General features: G+C 42.1%; 1 protein-coding gene across 14 annotated transcripts in view; it reads right to left on the bottom strand.

The window, feature by feature from the left end:
• The window catches only part of LOC144595877 (leucine-rich repeat flightless-interacting protein 2-like), a 119,498-nt gene that overhangs the window by 27,916 nt on the left and 72,605 nt on the right, over positions 1–18,977 (bottom strand). For 5 of the 14 annotated variants that reach the window (XM_078403707.1, XM_078403709.1, XM_078403694.1 and 2 more), the window contains 8 exons: positions 13,966–14,022; positions 12,867–12,944; positions 10,926–10,961; positions 7,015–7,140; positions 4,281–4,352; positions 3,368–3,538; positions 1,793–1,885; positions 188–280 (listed from right to left, as the gene is read on the bottom strand). In XM_078403707.1, the coding sequence (XP_078259833.1) occupies positions 188–280; positions 1,793–1,885; positions 3,368–3,538; positions 4,281–4,352; positions 7,015–7,140; positions 10,926–10,961; positions 12,867–12,944; positions 13,966–14,022 (726 nt within the window). The remainder of the gene's footprint in view (positions 1–187; positions 281–1,792; positions 1,886–3,367; positions 3,539–4,280; positions 4,353–7,014; positions 7,141–10,925; positions 10,962–12,866; positions 12,945–13,965; positions 14,023–18,977) is intronic. The other 9 variants (XM_078403696.1, XM_078403701.1, XM_078403703.1 and 6 more) reach the window with 6 other exon arrangements.

Below are 18,977 nucleotides of genomic sequence, written 5' to 3'. Positions count from 1 at the left end.
CTTCTCCCTGTATTTAAAATGCAGCTGAATCTGCTGGGAATATTGGTCTGACCAATCTTGCTTGTCTGTTGTCACCAGAGGTTCTAGCCGCCACTAGAGGTTAACAAAAACTGGTCATCAGTGTTAACGGCCGAGCAAGGATCAGGCAGCCGCGGTGCCAGGTTACTCATGCACGGGTCGTTCCTACCCCAATTTTCTTGTCTTTCCATTCCAGCGTCTCCTGGAGATCAGTAATTTCTTGTGCAAAAGAACGCTGTTTCTGGTTCAGCTCTTTGATTTCCTACCAGTTGGACCCATGTCAAGTAGAGCAAAGGAGGAAAAGGAGAGAGAAGGTAGAAAGGGGTAGAAAGTGAACCAAAGCCAGAGAAAGGGTGAACAGGCAAAAAAGTGGCAGACAAAAAGACAAACCATACTTTCAGCAACAGTTCTCATATCAATTTAAATTAAAATTCCAACTCAAATAATTTAATAAAATCTCTGATTCCAGAAAACTGCAGACTCCACCTTCCCAGTGTCACAACTGGATTCATTCTGGGCTGGGCTGCATGTTATCCCTACTCCTGGCCCACTCACCTGAGTGATATCTTCCTAGCAACCTGCCAGTTAGAAACACAAATTGTTGAGAATTTCGATATTCACTGCTGATCCATGTATTGAACACAGATTACTTTGTGGAGCAGCTGTGCTCAGTCGGCAGCAGTGACCTTGAGCTTCAGGTTGCTTGCCAGCTTAATTTACCGTCCCACTCTGATCTTCTTGGCTGGAGCCTTCTACATTGTTACAATGAGGCTTAATACGAGCTTGAGGAACAACACTTCATATTCCACATGGGCATGCTGGAGCTTGCAGGACTCAATATGAATTCTCCAACCTTAGACAACACACTATTTTTTTTGTTTCGGCCTTCATCATTCTGATCCAGTTTTCTTTACATTGTATAGTCTGTCTAGCTGGGCACATCCCATAGCCTTATCAATAGCAATGTATCAAATAAAGAAGCTTAATCTGCTCATAACAGCTTCCTTAACTGGCATTATCGATTTATTCACATCCAGTTTCATGCTATCAGAGATATTACCTCTGTTCCACATCCCCCTTCCCCACCTTCTCTGCTACCTAAAACTAACATTGTTTTCTTATTCCCAGTTCTGATGAAGAATCTTGGACCTAAAATGTAAACTATTTCCCTTTCCACACATGCCGTCTGACATGCTACATCTTTCCAGAATTTTCAATTCCAACTTTCAGCATCTAGAGCTTTTCTGATTTTTATTTAAGACTGACGAGCAATACGCCAATAATAAGTTATTTTGGGCATAGAATATGCATACAGCACCCAGCCCCAATCAGTGGCTCACACCTATAAAGATGGGATCAAATGTAAGGAAGAGACAAGATTGAAGGGGATAAGAAAGGGTGTTTCAGGATGTTTGATAATGGCACAAGGACACCATGGCAGCTGCAGCATATTAAGTTGAAACAAAGTGCTACTGCAGTAGCTGTACATCTAATTGCTATGATATTGCAGCCAAGTGATCAGTCTTCACATGAAATGGAGGTGGCTAACCCTATCCACACAAAATGTACAACATTTGTAACACACCAAAAACAACCAAATAACATTCATTAACAATTAGATGGGTAAAAAAAGCTTGGCTAATCCTGGAGAAACCTGGATCTTGGCATGGCTAAGATCCTCCATGAGCTACAATGCTACTGCTGCCTGTCGGTGATGGCTAGTGGTTGGAGCTTTGCAGCTGGTTGTCTCTGATGGTTGTACCAATTTACTTACTGTTAACATCTCTTCCCTTTCTTTAAGGCTCTCCTTCATTTCTTCAAACTGATGTTGCAAGATGCAATAAGCGTGTTTTTGTCTCTCCAGTTCCTAGCGAGAGGAGAAAGTGAGGTGTTACAACTTCAATGAGCAGGGCCGTTGAAAACTGATCTACAATCCCAGAAATCATGGTGAATATTGTCCACAGATAATACTCCAGCCAATAACTCCTCCTAGGGAACCCAGAGCAATTTGAGACATAAGTGAGGAAGGCAGGATCTACGTCCATGAATCTCCACACTAACCATAAAAGAAAGTAATGGGAAAGAAGAGGGATATCTGTGGCTCAGCACACTGACAGGATGGGGATTTGTATCATAGAACATAGAACAGTACAGCACAGGAAGGGGCCCTTCGGCCCAAAATCTTTGTACTGAACATGATGCCTCGTTAAACTGATTTCATCTGTCTGTACCAGATCCATATTGCTCTATTCTCTGCATTTCCATGTGCCTACCTAAAAGCCTCTTGAACGCTGCGATTGTATCTGTCTTCACCATCACCCCTGACAATGCATTCCCACCACGCTCGTTATAAAAACTTGCTCCGCACACTCCATTAAACGTTCCCCCTCTCACCTTATAGCTACGCCCTCTAGTGTTGGATATTTCTACTGTTTTTTACCTAATTGATGCCTCTCATAATTTTATATATTTAAATCGTCTCCACTTAATCTCCGACGTACCAGAGAAAACAATCCAAGTCTATGCAATCCCTGAAGCTAAAACCCTCTAATCCAGGCAGCATTCCGGTAAACCTCCGCTGCACCCTCTCCAAAGCCTCCACATCTCTTCTGTAATGGAGCGACCAGAACTGCATGCAATATTGCAAATGCCTAGTCAAAGTCCTACTGAGCTGCACTAGGACTTCCTTACTCTTTTATTCAATGTCCCTAACAATGAAGGCAAGCATACCATACGCTTTCTTTATCATCTATTGTGCTGCTTGCTACCTTCAGTGAGCTGTGAACTTGGACACTAAGATCCCTCTGCACATCAATGTTGTTAAGGGTTTTGCCATTAACTGTATACTCTCTGCTTACATCCAATGTCTCAAAGTGCAACACCTCACAGTTTCTTGGGTTCATCTCCACCCATTTCTGCATCTGACAGCCTTCCTCACTGTCTGCAACTCCTCCACTCATCTACATTGTTAAGTCTAGGCCAAATATGCCAGTTCTGAATCCATACGACCAAGTTAGTGTGAATCCCGTACATCTAGATCATTTATATAGGTCAGAAACGGCAGAGATCGCAATCTACCCTCCTTAGGACACTAGTTCTATGTTATCCCACTTTCTTGTCTAGTCCCTACATATTAGGAGCAATTGTTACAGAGGCCGATTAACCTACAAACCCACACGTTGTTGCAATGTGGGATCAAACCCAGATCTCTGCTGCTGTGCGGCAGCAGCTCTACCAGTGGTGCCAACCTGAAATGTCATGATTATGGGACAGAATAAAAGGCTCATCTACTCCAGGAGCTGCCATCTGCTGTAATTGGCCTATGATGCTGGAAACCTCATCTACGTACCTTGGACTTTTCCTCATGTCCCCTGTGCATCTCTGCTAACTGTTCTTCCAGCCCCAGGAGATCTTCCCTCAAAGTGTCCACCTGATACATCAGATTGGCTTTTTCGTTGTCTAGCTGTGCGTTTGATACCATAGCCTTTTTGTACTTCTCCTCAACCTCCATCAACGAGTCCTGAATAGGGAGGAGAAAAAAATTGTCAGAGGAGCAGCAAGCATCACTGTTATTGTTCAAATCCAGAATGGGCAGGGTTAGCAAAGGAGGCAAAAGAGATTGCAGATGCGCAAATTTATAGGAACGAGAGCAGCTAGAGGAACTCAGTGGGTCAGGCAGCATTGAGGAGGGCATGGACAGTCAACGTTTGGGTCAACTTTCATTTAGCCTGGAATGGTGGTGTATTGCACCGGGACCAAGATAAAGTCTGCCTGAAAAAATAAATACACCAAGATAGGGCAGAGGAGCTTTACTGGCGAGAGGGGGTATTAATCTCAGCCATATATGAGAGAACACAGACAACACCAGTAGTCAGACTCACTTCACCTGTAGAAAGAAAACCTGTGAATTAACCCATCCCTGGGTTAGCAGATTCAAACACTCTCAACGCAGCCAGGTTTGGTGGACAAGTGTATGGAACACTTGATTGCTGGTGAGGGATGGGGGCAAAGGTGCTGGTGGAAAGGGTGAGTGATCCAGAGGAGGAAAGATTAGAAAAAGAATAAGCACAAGAATGAACTGGTTAGAATTTAAATAATGGGTGAAAGGGTGAAAGCATTCAGTCCTGTCCATGCTGTTAATTGGAATCTGGTAAGGTGGAAGGAGATCAGTAGGAACTGAACCATGTTGATTAGCATCATGTCAATACAGGCAACTAAGCACCACTGGGGGAGGGGCTCACACTCAATCCCAAACTAGATACCTTCAGCTCCTTCAACCCCTCCATGTACTTTCCTTCTACATCCTGTATCTGGTCCTTTAATTCAAAGATTTCCTGTTGGTGGGAAAATTGGACAGCCATGAGAACAGAGAGAAAAAGTGAGTAGATGGATAGAAAGGAGGCAGATACCAAAGAGTTGAAAACAAGAAGACATTCAAGAGATACAAACTCAGAAAACAGATAGAAAGAGCTGGCAAGAGAGCAAAAAAGAGAAAGGAGGATTTTCAATAGCAATACATTTATTTTTATAAGCTGAAAATACTAAAGACTGTATGTTCATTGCTTAATATGGAATAATTGAACAAGTGTCAATGCGGTGAAACTGACTAAACAGACAATGATGTTTAATTACTGCGGGCAGATTACATAGAATTCTAGACTGCTTGTTTTTAAGCCAGCTTTTCGTCTGCTTGAAAATGTCCAAACTTTGAGGTGCTCCTCTAGACCCAATCAAAATTGCAATAAAACACATTTAACCTGTGTAATACAAATAGTATTCCCCAATTCATCAATTGTGTTATATCCAATTGGTATGGTATGGTGTGGTACTTTATTTGTCCCATATGCCAAGGTACAGTGAAATTCATTTTTGTATACAGTTCAGTACGTATCACTATACATAAGCACTTAGAACACAGTATGGAAATTCACAGTATGGAAACACACATTATAGTAGAATTATTTGTATTCTTTTCAAGTGTCAAAGCTTACGAAAGAGTGTCCATTTCCAGCGATGGGTGTTGAACATGCATTCAATATGGCCTGCATAAGGGAGCCAATTTAAGAGTAATTAGAGCCTCACTGCTGGAGATCTTTGGCAGAAAACACTGGTTAATTCACTTATCCCTTCAGTGAATTTGAAGGGTTTTGCAGATTCAGTGCTGGTGGTATTTTTCTTGCGCCTAAGATGACTGCTGTAAGTACTTCAGATTTCAGAAACAAAAAACAGGGGAGGGATTACTGCTGCCCAGTATCCCTTGCAATATGCAGCAGGTCTGATCTTGAAAGATCCTTTGCGTCAATGGACCAAGTGCTGTTCCAGGGCATTGAAAGTGGTGGTGAATTTCATCATTGATGTCTGCGAACATTGAGAGGTGGTTCCTGAGTTATGGGAAGGGATACACATTTTCCATCGTCTTACCATGAACCTTTATTGTTCAGTGCCAGGGACAAGTTGATAGCAGATCATTGTCTTGCAGTATCAGGGGCAGATTGATAGTGGACCTTTACTGTGAATATTGAGTGTGAGGAACATCCTCCCTTAAGCTTTAATAAATGAATGGATGGTGACTTGGAACTCAGTCTCCTAGCACACATGAATACAAATATCACCTGTACTCTGCAGCTTGATTACTGAAGGTTTGGGTGACATTAGTAGAGTGTGGTCACCTTGTGTTGAACATCATCCCAGGGGCTCATAAAAATATATAGGTAGAAGATGAATTTCTGTGCATAGCCAAAGTTGAGGGTCTCCAGTTGTGGTTAATTGATATTGATTTGTTATCGTCACTTGTCAGATATAGTGAAAAAACTTTGTGTGCTATCCAGTCAAATCATACCACACAGGAGTATAATCAGGTGGTCCAAAGAGAAAAATATTTAGAGTGCAGAATATTGTGTACACCGTTACAGCTGCAGAGAAAATGCAGATTCGGAAGGTGCAAGGGGCACAGTAAAGTATGATTGGGAGATTGGGACTATACTCTGAGTTTATGAGGGGACCATTCAGTAGCCTGATAACAGCACGGAAGAACTTGCTTCTAGTATGTGCTTTCAAGCTCTTGGATCTTCTGCCTGAGGAGAGAAGAGGGAATGACGGGGTGTAAGTGGTTCTTTATTATGTTGGCCGCTTTCCAGTGCCAGTGTGAAGTGCAGATGGAGTCGATGGGATGGGATGCTGGTTTATGTGATGGATTCTTGCCATCGTAGAAGAGCAGTTGACAAACAAAGTTGTGATGCATTCCAATAAGATCTTTCTAAAGTGTATCTGTAGAAATTGGTAAGTCATTAGAGACATGCTAAATTTCTTTAGACTTCTGAGGAAGTAGAGGTGTGGGTGTACTTTCTTTGCCGTAGCATCAATGTGGTTGGACCAAGACAGATTGTTGGCGATATTTATGCCCTGGAACTTGAAACCATTTCAGCACCGTTGATGTAAAACACCCCTTTTTTCTGGTCATCTCTGAAGACTACCTCCTTCATCTTGCTGACAATGAGGGTGTTGTTGTAGTATTGACACTATTTTACTAAGCTTTGAATCTCATTCCTGTACTCTGATGATATCACTGGCATTAGTAAGGTTGAAAAAGACCACATAGATTGGTTTGTCCTGCTCCCTGTGTTTTCCTTGGAGTTGTCATGTAGTGAAGAATCTTGCTCTTTTGCGATGATGAAGAAGTGGATGAGGAGGACTCTGGCAATGACTTTCCCTGTTTGCATAGTTGGATTTGTCTCCTCTTTTGAAGACGGTCATAACTCAAGTATACTTTAAATATCTCTGTCGCTACCACTCTTTCCAGCTGTCATCCAGAACCTTATCACTTTCTGGTGAAAAGGGATTTCTTAATATCTACCATGAACTTAAAGGCACATTTAGGAAATGTGTGCATTTGTTAATAAATTTCTTATCTGTGTTCCAATTGGATGTGTTTCCCTGGCGATACCAGCACTTAAGTGACCTTTTTCCTTTCCTTCACTCTTCCAGTACACACTTTACCTTGATCTCTCGAATGGAGCCTTCTGTGTCCATTGAGGTAGTGGTATCCCCACTACCTCGCCTTGATGAGGTCCCCCCCAAGGTGGCAAGGGTAGCCGCAGAGAGGCTTGAAGCTGCTCTGGATCCCTGAAATAAAAAGTGCACCAGTTAGCCAATAAAGTCACATGGGCCAGAGTATTCTGCAGTGCAAGGCCAATAACTATGCTTGTAATTCCCAATGCACTTCCATGGGTCTTGTTTGTCATTAATACAACAAAGCACTTTTCACTAATGCAGCTTTCAAACGTTTCAAAAAGATCAAGATTTTGAATTGCATGTTTCAAAAAAAAGATTGATTCTGCACATACTATTTAAGAAATCTCCGAATAGCTTGCAGCTGCCAACGTGTAGTCAAACAACTGCGACCTCACAAGCCACTTCTTATACATGCATAATACAAATACTACTTCACTGGAGAGCACATTACTTGAAGATATTTGCAGCTGTTATTCTAGATGTAAGGAGTTATGGACACAGAATTATTCAGAGGGACCTGGGGAGGCTGGTGGACAATATTTATACAGCAAGGATGCTTCATGTGCAAAAGGTCAATTGGTCCGTTCAGGCCACATGCAGACACGATTGGCAGAAGTTTGATTGTAAGGGAGGTATCTGCAGAAGCAATATCCCATGCAGTGCAAACCAATACAGCAAGTAAGACCTTAATCTTGCCAGATTTATAACGTTGCATCTTTAGCATTTAGTACCATCTTCATTACATTTTCACATTTTACACTACTATTCACTGTGCAAATGCCTTTCCTTACAGCACACACAAAATCCATTTCAATCTCTATTCTCCCTCTCCGATCCTGTATCCCCCATTATCTTTCCACATCTTTGTCTCTCCATGTCGATCGCACTCTCTTCCTCCTCTCCCCATGCCTCTCTTTTTGTCGCTGGGGCTTTGCCCATTTTCCCTTCTACACAGTCTCTCTCCCATTTCACTGCATTCCTCATCATGTCTATAGAAGGGTCTCGACCCAAAACGTTACCCATTCCTTCTCTCCAGAGATGCTTCACTTCTGAGACTTTGAGTAACAAAATACTCACTCTCCTCTTTTACCTTCACTCTTGGCCCTTGGTGTGTCTCATATTCATGCATATAGCAATCCTGTCCCTCTATCTAAAATGCATACATTGACAATGACATTGCTATCGCCCTCTGGAAGGCGACTCCGGACTGTCAAAGCAGCCACAGCCAGACATAAAAACTGTTTTTTTTCACGAGTGATAGTTCTACTCAATAACCAAAGTCTGTAGTCTCTTTTTTGCTCTGGTCTATTTTCATCCACATGTTTAGACCATAATGGTGTATCCTTATTGTTTTGATGTGTTTATGCTTTATTCTTAATTGTTAACTATATGTTTGTGTTGTCATTTGTGAGCGGAGCACCAAGGCACATTCCTTGTATTTGCATACTCGGCCAATAAACTTATTCATTCATTCATTCATTGTATTTACTTCTACCACCTCTCCTAGCACCTACCACTCCGTATTGAAAAAATTGCCTCACAAACTTCCTTTAAATCTTCCTGCTGCTCATTTTAAACATGCTTTCTAGAATTTGAGATTTCATCCCTTGGGGAAAAAATCTCCAACTATCTAAGCTATTAATGCTCTTTATTTTATATACTTAAATATATTTAGCATTGTTGCCATTCCCTACAGGGAATTTACCCATTGAGCCAAGAATTGTCAATGAAGGGAGTCTCTGAGACCTGTAGGAAATGCACGCTTATTAGCCACGTGCAATCCATATGTATGTCACTGAGCTGCACTTGGCCAAGTGGATACCCAAGCTGATTCAAAGTTTATGCACTGCAGCATTTTTAAGACCAAATAAGAGTACACAACAAAAGGGCAGTATAGATGCACTTAAAGTAACGTAACTGTCTCCCAGCTTCAATGACTCAGATTCATTTCTGACCTATGCAGTCTGTGTGTGCAGTGTCTGTGTAGTGTTTGCACGTTCTCGTTGACCACTTGGGTTTCCCCTAGATGTTTCACCCAAGAACTTAAAGAGAAGCTAATTGTTAGGTTAATTGCTTAATGCAAATTATCTCTAGTGTATATGGCTGGTAGGAAAACACTGTTGTGTGAACATGCTTGAGAGAAAATTCTGGTAAAATGGGATTGTTTTGAAGGCTGATATCGACTCTGTGGGCCAATTGACCTCTTCTATGTCTATGGAAATCCAGCAAACCATGTCAAAGAGACAGTAACTTACTTCTGAATTTTACAGCAAATATACCTTTACAATCCCAGGAACGCATGTTTCATGCAGGCTCTACCATTACACATGTACCAAGATGCAATTTTCAAGTAACTGTCATGATTAGCAATGGTAAAGAATACTTGTGACTTGCAATGGAGGGGCTCCTGCATTCTGAGAACTCTCACTGCAGTTGCAACATAAATATGTTCGGGAAACATAAGGGGAAAAAAAGTGATGGCACGGTGGCGCAGCGGTGGAATTGCTGCCTTATAGTGCCAGAGATCCAGATCAATCCTGACTACAGATGCTGTCTGTACAGAGTTTGTACATTCTAACTGTGACTGCGTGGGTTTTCCACAGATGCTCCAGAGTCCTCCCACACTCCAAAGACGTACTGGCTTATAGATTAATTGGCTTTGGTAAAGATTATAAATTGTCCCTAGTGTGTAGGATAGTGCTAGTGTATGGGAATTGCTGGTCAGCTCGGATTCGGTGGGCCATATGGCCTGATTCCATGCAGTATCTCTAAACTAAAAAAGTTAACAAATGCATATTCAGAATCTTGGATAGGCAATAATGATTTTAGAATTCATTAAAACTTATCTTCTGTAAATTCTCCAGGACTGACAATCAATCATGGGTGATTAGCTTCATCATAACCTCATTGATCTGACACAAGTACCAGAGTCAGTAATGACAGAAAGATGCAGACTGCAGAGGACCACAGGGAGAAGGCTGGCCTTGCCACAGCCTACTGAATCTGATGAGCCACAGATTCAGGCTCTGCCTATTCAGAAGAAATGGAGCACAAGTCACCAGTGGACCTGTCCCCTCAGTGCACTAGCTCAAACCCTGACACTGTGAACGTACAGATTTGAGGTGTGTTCCACATGGAAGATATCTATCTCGTTGTTCAGGGAGGAGAGGAATAGGAACTCCTGTTTCATCTCCAGGATGGTGCTGAAAACACAGATGTTTAGGAACATATTTGGTGACTGGAGAACACATCCACATTCTCTTGGGAGCTTGTGCAGCCATGATCTGGCCTCCACTTGCTCTTGTGCCAGGCAACGGCATTGCAGAGGAAACACAGCGGTTGAGATCAGTTTTCTGCCTCTACTCAGGCCAGAGTCCCAATCCTCCAGAACTATGCTAGACTTGAAGCACTAGCAGAGAGGATCCCAGAGACAAGGGCCTCGACTCGAAATGGCACCTATTCCTTTTCTCTAGAGATGCTGCCTGACCCGCTGAGTTACTCCAGCCTTTTGCATCTGTCTTACGATCCCAGCGACAGATGGATACTCTGCTGGGCCTCAGTGCAGCACTCTTAAAGTGATCGTCTGCAATTAAGCCTCCAACATTCTTCCACTGCCATTTTTTTTTCTCTTGGCTTACATTGACATATCCTTTCCTTATCCACCCCTCCCATTCTTATGCACTTAAAATATTTTTAGATGTTCCTAGTTCTGAAGCAAGTTTAATTATCTAAAACATTAAATCTCAATTCTCAATTCAATGATGGTTCCTGGCCCACTATATCCAACATTTTTTGCCTTTTGAGCAGATTTCTGAGGATATGTCATGGAATGTAACAATGGATCCATTAAACAGGGCAGTTGAGGACAGTTCAGGTACTTGCAGCAAGCTCCTCACCTTCTCTGTAAAATCCTTGTCCAACCTCTCCTCCACCTGAAGGATAGAAACAGAGGAAAGAAGTTTAGAAAAAACATTGAGCATCAATGCAATCATTTTCACAAATCATGTAGCAGAGTGTAGCCATCTCATTTATTGGGAGATTGCACCCATTAAGTCATTAATCACAGGTGGTGTCATTTAAACAAAGGTCATTATCAAACAAGAGACAGTGACCACATGTCAAGGCGAGTGGACCAGGAGTGAGAGGGGAAAGAAGAGGGGCCAGGGGGAGGTGGGAATGGGGGAAGGAGAGGGACTGAGAGGTGGGAAAGAGAGGGACAGGGATGGGAAAAGGAGTAGAGAGTTAGGGAGGGAGGTAGGGAAAAAGCAGAGAAAGAGAAGCCAATAGAAATGAGTGAATGTAGCCAATTTGACTTAGTATCCTTTGTTGGAAATGTATTCAAAAATTCAGCATGCACTGTTTAACAGGATCACGCACAATCTTCTCCATTTGTTTTTTCACTTTCTGAGTAGCAAATCATGCTTAATCTGGTAGAATATGTCACAACACTAAATTATACCGCTTTAATACAAATGACTCCTACCATGAATAATAGACCTCTGCCAAGTGTTATTGTGACAGATTTGTATCATTGTTCAACAATGAAATACACTGCAAAAAGTAAACTGCTGGGGGAACTCAATGGGCCAGACAGAATTTGTGGAGGGAAATGGACAATCAACATTTTGTGATGAGGTCCTTCATCTCCAATGAAAGGTATATCCATTTATATTTTCAATAAGTGCTATGTAGTGAGAGACCTTCTGGTACTCTACTCAATTGATAGACAATAACAATCATGCCACCACCAATACTGTAACAGAGTTATGCAGCAGTCCTGTACCCTCCTGTTTAAATCCTAGTGTAATGCAGCAACACGCCTGTACCAATCAGTACTACACCACGGTTTAATATAGTGACAGTCTTGTCCCCGTCAGTATATCCATAGGACAGTCGTGCACCCACAAATATAACAACTATACAGAGAGATTTATATCCATTAATCTTATTGTGATAGTAAGTACCATATGCCAATTCTGTACCAGTTGTAAAAGAGAGACCTGTGTCCCTCAGTATTGCAATGCACTGTTGGATAACGTGAGGTCTATGTCATCTACGCATTGTACTTCAGTATGGTGACAAACCTAGACTTACTGGTCCTGCACCAGTGACATGTTGTATCTATGACTATTAACACTATACCTTGATGTTATATTGCAAGAACTGTTCCCTCAAGGGCTCTATTATAGTCGATAACAGACCTTTAGCCCTTGTTAATACAGAGGAGCTTCTGCCACACATAATACTACCAAATATGGGCCGTCCTCTCACCAGCTAGAGTGTGGTCATGACCTCGCATCTTACCTCATGGAGACCTTTGAACTATCTTTAATCAGAATTTATCTTGCACTAAATGATATACCCTTTATCCTAGATCTGTACACTATGGACAGCTTGATTGTAATCATGTATAGTCTTTTTGTTGACCGGATAGTGCGCAACAAAAAAGCTTTTCACAGTATCCCGATACACGTAACAATAATAAACTAAGCTAAAACAAAAAAAAACTAGAACCCATTCTGTGTTGATCAATTAATAACCTTTTCCATTTGCCAACACCAATTTTGTCAGTTTGACCCTGAGAGTCTTGGAGAGTAGTGAGATATATTTATAAGCAACATTTTCAGAGCAAAACTGACATATGAGTTAAGACCAATGCTTCACAGAAGCAGAATCTAAGATCACAGCTGGCTTTCATAAAATGGGAAAACTATGATCATAGAGTCTTTACAAAATAAATGTTCCTGTTGAGGTCATGAATGAGCAGAATGGAAACCAGTTACACAAAAACAAAGATGTGTACAGTTTATAGACAGAGCACGCAAGATTGTTCTCACCACTGGACTTGCTCGAGCTGAGCTTGCGCGAGATGATGTGCGGGAACTGGAGCCAACTACACAGTTGTATTCTGAGGGCTAGTCAAGGGGAAGAATGGAGGAAAAGACAGAAAGAGAGGGGATTAGATGGAAAGTGTTTTGGGACAGCTTACTGCAGTGCTTCCAAAGAGACAAAACAAAAACATGCGCTGTTCCTCAATGATTGATAGATTAATGAGGAGAGGTACACCACTCGGTTTCTGAGACCAAACTCATCCCATCTACCCCTGTACAAACATACTTTACTTTCCTGAGGAGCCAGCAAAAAGCCCAATTTGAAACTGGCCACATATTATTTAAAAAATTGGGCAAAAAGGTCTTGAGCCTCTGGTATCAAATCAGGAAAGGTGCAATGCACGCAGATCTCGGATCCCATCCATGCTGCCCTCTCCAGTTCCTGTGGTGATAGCCTTCCCCCAAGAATTCTGCTTTCGCCACAACTACAACCATACATTGTAGATCCTACTCCACACAAACGTACATCATGGAGCCCGTTCCATTCATACTCCGTCTCCTAATCCACCTTCAGTTGTCCACTGCAGTCTGTCCCAGACTGTACATTGCACCTAACATAATAAACGGTCACTATATGTTTCATAGATGCACTGAGAAATAACATTTTACACCGTCACAATGCAGACAAAGGCAGACAATCAAAAGTTCAGTCAGACATGAAATTAATTGAGAACTGTGAAAAGACTGCAGTTTATTGATGGAAATCCAGAAACTCAATGTGCTGAGAGCTGAGCCACCAATGATGGAATGATTAACAATGATAATGATCAAGAGGGGCGAATTATAGAAGTACAGTTATAGGCTGGAAAATTATTGAAATAAGAAATGGGGGAGTTGAGAGCAAGTTCATGAAGATATTTGCAAATACAACATAGATGTCACTGCTTTGCACTCAATCCAGTGCTACAGCCTTAACATTGGGACTGGGATTTTCATTTTGACACCCTTGGTACCATGCAAAATAACCAGTGTCACTTTCCATGCAGTTGAAGATTGTGTCAGGAGCTGGAAGCTACATTAGAGAGAGTGGGAAACAGGGCCTTACGGCACGAGAGGTGGAAGTACTGTAGCGACGGCTTGCATTCCCGTCTAAGGTAGACACCTGAAAGAATGAAACAACAGTGAGACTGAATATAACCAACAGGATAGAAGGTTAGGTGTCCACAGCAATGACGCCACTGAGTGAAAAACGCGTTTGTTGAACCATGCAGAGCTGATCAGTGAGTGGGATGTGGAAGGGATGGGCCACAGAAGCGTTATTTGGAAGCCAGTTCACAGCACACCACACAGGGTAAGCAGGTAGTGTACAGACGTATATTGACCCTTTGGATCTGATTTTACCTCAGAATATATTCAGAAAGATAAACTGAAAATTTTCTAAACAGAAATTTGAGGTCCAATCACACTCAAACAGGTTGATCCTTTGAAGGGACTAGAAGGAAGCTGTACTTGACAGAGCCTTCGTGCTGTACCTTCAGGCTCAATCTTCTGGCTCCGCATCTTCAGAATGGAAACTTCCTCTGAGGAGGGGGTCAAGCACATATTGACCAAAATGGCTAAAAGAATTAAATTAAAATTCTAGGTCGCATAAGTAGTCTTGCATTCCTTTGATATAAATGACTGGATTAAAGTGTTTTAAATGTTTGAAGGATTTCCAAGGAAGTAAACTATTTTTTCTTGTAAGGGAGTCCAGGCATGAGGGAGTAATCTTACAGTTAGAGCTGGCCAGCAGATACAGTTTATCTGAGGAGGGTCAGACTGACAATGCAAATCATTTTAGGGCTATTTATATTTCCTTTGCACGTTTCCTATTAATAGAAAAGTATTTTTCTGTTCAAAGATTACTATTGTTTTTGCATTTCTTAGCACTATCTCTCTCCTGGATTCCTTTTAACCTCATGGGGCTTGGTATCTCCAGTGTTCATTTTCATTGTGTCTTGCCCTCGTCATTTTGTGTCTTCCTAGTTTCTTACGGTCTCCAGTGCTCCTCTGCTGCCCTGTCGATGCTTTCTTCCTGCTCAGTGTCCCCAAGCACTTCTTCCCAATGTTTCCTGAGCTTTCTTTCAAGCACTCAAGCCACACTCTGATTTGTCAGGAGAGTACAGGCTACCATGTAACACCCATTCAGGTCATGGAAATTTGCCCTTACCAAATGCAATAATTACTAGGCAAACATTTAATATGCAGAATAAAACCTGCTCTTATGGCATCTATGTGGAATAAAGTAAATAAATAAGCAACTTTTTTTCAACTTGTGCTTCCTGAAGGATATGATGCGTCATGAAGCAACTTTTTTTTCAGCTCGTGCTCCTTGATAATGTGGCTTTGTATTATGGAAAATTGTAAAACAGGTGGTTTTCTAGCAATGCCTTGGGGGAGAGAGGGATTGTGGACGCCTATGATACAATCAATAAATAACAGACAAGTATGAGGACCTCATGTTGTGACCGAGGCAGGCCACACTGTGAACAACAAAATTCTTATGATTCAGTTGTCTCTTACAAAGAATATAGTTAAATACAGCACAGGAACATGTCCTTTAAGACCACAATGTCTGTGCCAAACATGATTCCAAGTTAAATCCCATCTGCCTCACATGGTCCATATTCCTCCCATTCCCTGCATATCCACGTGGCTCTCAAAGTCTCTTAAATGTCATTGTCATATCTGCCTCCACCACCATTCCTGGCAATATTCCAGACACCCTTCACCCTCTGTGCAAATAAAAAACTTGACTTGCCCTGCTCATCTCCTTTAAACTTTTTCCCTCTCACCATAAAACTATACCCTCTAAACTATGACATTTCCACTCTTGGAAAAATGTTCTGACAGTCTACTCTATCTATGCCTCTCATAATTTTGAAAAGTTCTATAGGGTCTCCCCCTCAACCTCTGGCATTCCAGAGAAAACAAGACAAGTTTGTCCAACCTCTCCTTGTAGCTATTACCACCTAATCCAGGCAGCATTCAGATAAATCTCTTTTGCACTCTCTCCAAAACGTCCACATCTTTTATGTTGTGGGATGACCAGAACTGGACACAATACTCCAAATGCAACCTAACCAAAGTCCTATGGTGCTGCATCATGCCTTCCTGACTCTTATACCTCAATGCCCCAATCAATGATAGTGAGCATATTGTGCGCCTTCTTTACCACTCCATCTACCATGTTGTTACTTTCAAGGAGTTGTGGATTATGGATCCTAAGATCCCTTTGTATATCAACGTTGTTAAGGGTCTTCTATCAATTGAATGCCTTCCATTATATTCAACTTCCCAAATGCAACATCTCACACTTGCCCATTTCTGTAACTGATTTATATCTCATGGGAAACTGTGACAGCTTTCCTCACTGTCTACAACTCCGCCAATTTTGGCATCATCTGCAAACTACTAATCAACCCAACTACATCTACTTCCAAGTCATTTATATTACATACAACAGAAGTCCCAGCATTAAATCCCTGCAAACCTCTACTGGACACAGATCTCCAGTCAGAATAACACCCGTTCACCACAACCCTCTGTCTTCTATGCCAGTTCTGAATCCGTATGACCAAATCACCATGAATCCTGCGCATCTTAATCTTCGGGATTAGCCTATATTGGGAGAATTTAAGAGAATGATAGAGTCATACAGCACAGAAACAGGCCCTTTAGTCTAAAACATTAATTCCAACCAAGATGCCCCATCTGTGCTGGTCCCATTTGCCCATGTTTGGCCCATATTCCTTTAAACCTTTTCTATCTATGTACCTATCCAAGTGTCTTATAAATGAAGTGTAGGAACTGCCTCAACTAACTCTTCTAGCAGCTCATTCTATATACCTACCACCCTCGGAATGCCCTTTGAAGCTTTTCCATCTCACCTTAAACTGTCCTCTGGTTCTTGATACCCCTATTCTGCATTAAAGACTACGTATTTTCCACTTTCTTTTCCCCTTGTGATTTTAAACACCTCTATAGGATTACTCCTGTCTCCTGCACTCCAAGAAATAAAGTCCTAGGCTGCCCAACCTCTCCCTTTAACTCAGGCCCTTGAGTCCTGGCAATATCGTCATAAATTTTCTCTGCAATCTTCCAGTTTAATAACATCTTTGCTGTAGTAGGGTGATCAAAACTGAACTCAATACTTCAAATGGAGCCTCACCAACTTCTTGTACAACTTAGTTTAGTTCAGAGATACAGCATGGAAACAAGCCCTTCGGCCCACCGAGTCCACAGCCCATCAATCACCCACTCACACTAATTCTGTTACCCACTTTCGCATCTATTCCCTACACATCAGGTACCAATTAACCGACAAACCCGCCTATCTTTTCCTTGTGGGAGGAAATTGGAGCGCTCAGAGGAAATCTACACAGTCACAAGGAGAACATGCAAATTCCACACATACAGCACCTGAAGTCCGAATCGAACCCAGGTCTCTGGCACTGTGAGGCGGTGGCTCTACTGGCTGCACCACTATGTCTTGTACAAATGTAACATAACTTCCCACTAATGGCATAGTGTTGCTGCATTACAGAGCCAGAGACCCAGTTTTGATCTTGACTATGGGTGATGTCTGTACAAAGATTATATGTGACTGTGTCTGCTTGGGTTTTCTCTGGGTGCACCAGTTTTCTCCCACATTCCAAAGACATGCGGATTTGTTGGTTAATTATTTCTTTTATTTGCCACCAGTGTGTAGGATAGAACTAGTGAACGGTGGTCGGCACGGACTTGGTGGAACAACAGGCCTGTTTCAACGCTGCATTTCTAAACTAAACACAATGTCCTGCCTTACTAAGATCTATGTAGACCTCATCCACTATGCTACCTACAACAATCACTTTCATCACCTCCTCAAAAAAACTTGATCAATCTAGTAAGAAATGATCTGTTGCATACAAAGCCATGCAAATTATCCCTAATTAATCGACTGTCTTCCAAAGGGACTATATTCTATCCCAAAGAATCCTTTCCAATAGCTTTCCTGTCACAGACCTGAGGCTCGTTGCCCTGTAAATTCCTGGATGGAAAAACATTGGCTATTCTCCAGTCCGCCGGGACTTCACCTGTGGCTCGTGAAAATGCAAAGATTTTTCTCAAGGCCCCTGCATTCTCCTCTCTTGATTCTTTTAATAACCTGTGATAGATCCCATCGGGCTCTGGGGATTTACCCATCTTAATGCTCATCAAGAGTCCTTCTTGATCTCAAACTGCCCTTGCATATCTCACTGTCCTCCATGTCCCTCTCTTTTGTTAATACAGGTGCAAAATACCCATTTAGAACCACAAGTACATCTGCTGATTCCAAGCACAAATTTCCTTCTTTATCCTACAATGAATTCTCCCTAGCTCCTGTCTAATAATGGTGTAATCTGTTTTACTCCAATTTCGTACCTTCCGCCAAAGTTCCGACATATCCATATTCAAAACAATCTTAAAACTTGTGGTTCAACCTTAAGCTCCTGATTCAGCCATTCAAAAAAAAAGCTTTTTTCCAGACCAATCAACAACGACTTTAAGATGGCAGTGGCAGTGGATGGAGGAGAGAAGCAGTGCCAGTGGTGCAGGAAGAAATCTTCCAAAGGGAGACCCACTTCCTGGGGAGGGGGTGGTTTGGGTGGGAAGAGACGAGTTGACCAGGGAGTTGTGGAGGGAACGGTCTCTGCGGAAAGCAGAAAGGGGTGGAGATGGGAAGATGTGGCCAGTAGTGGGATTCCGTTGGAGGTGGCAAAAGTGTTGGAGCAGATAATCAATCTACCCCTGGCAGTTGTTCTTTCAGTTGCCAAAACACTATGCTCTCAAATTTTCCTTAGAATATAACTCAAAGTGATGGAATAACTGAACCCTTTTTCAGACTGATCACAGGAAGGTGTGGATGCTGGAGAAGACGTGGGTGTGGTTCGCAGGTGATAGGTGGATACAGGTGTTCGGGTTTGATTGGCAGTTGGGTGGACAAAAGCTAGAGATGGAAAGGGGACAAAAGGGTGTCAGATTAGGAAAAAAGAGGAATTAAATATTAAGCCAGATGGATATAGGTGGAAATGGGGGTCAGAATAGTGGGAGAAA

The sequence above is a fragment of the Rhinoraja longicauda genome, chromosome 8 (genome assembly GCF_053455715.1).
Source record: "Rhinoraja longicauda isolate Sanriku21f chromosome 8, sRhiLon1.1, whole genome shotgun sequence".
Lineage (NCBI taxonomy): Eukaryota > Metazoa > Chordata > Chondrichthyes > Rajiformes > Arhynchobatidae > Rhinoraja > Rhinoraja longicauda.
This window is presented reverse-complemented; position numbering and strand designations above follow the sequence as displayed.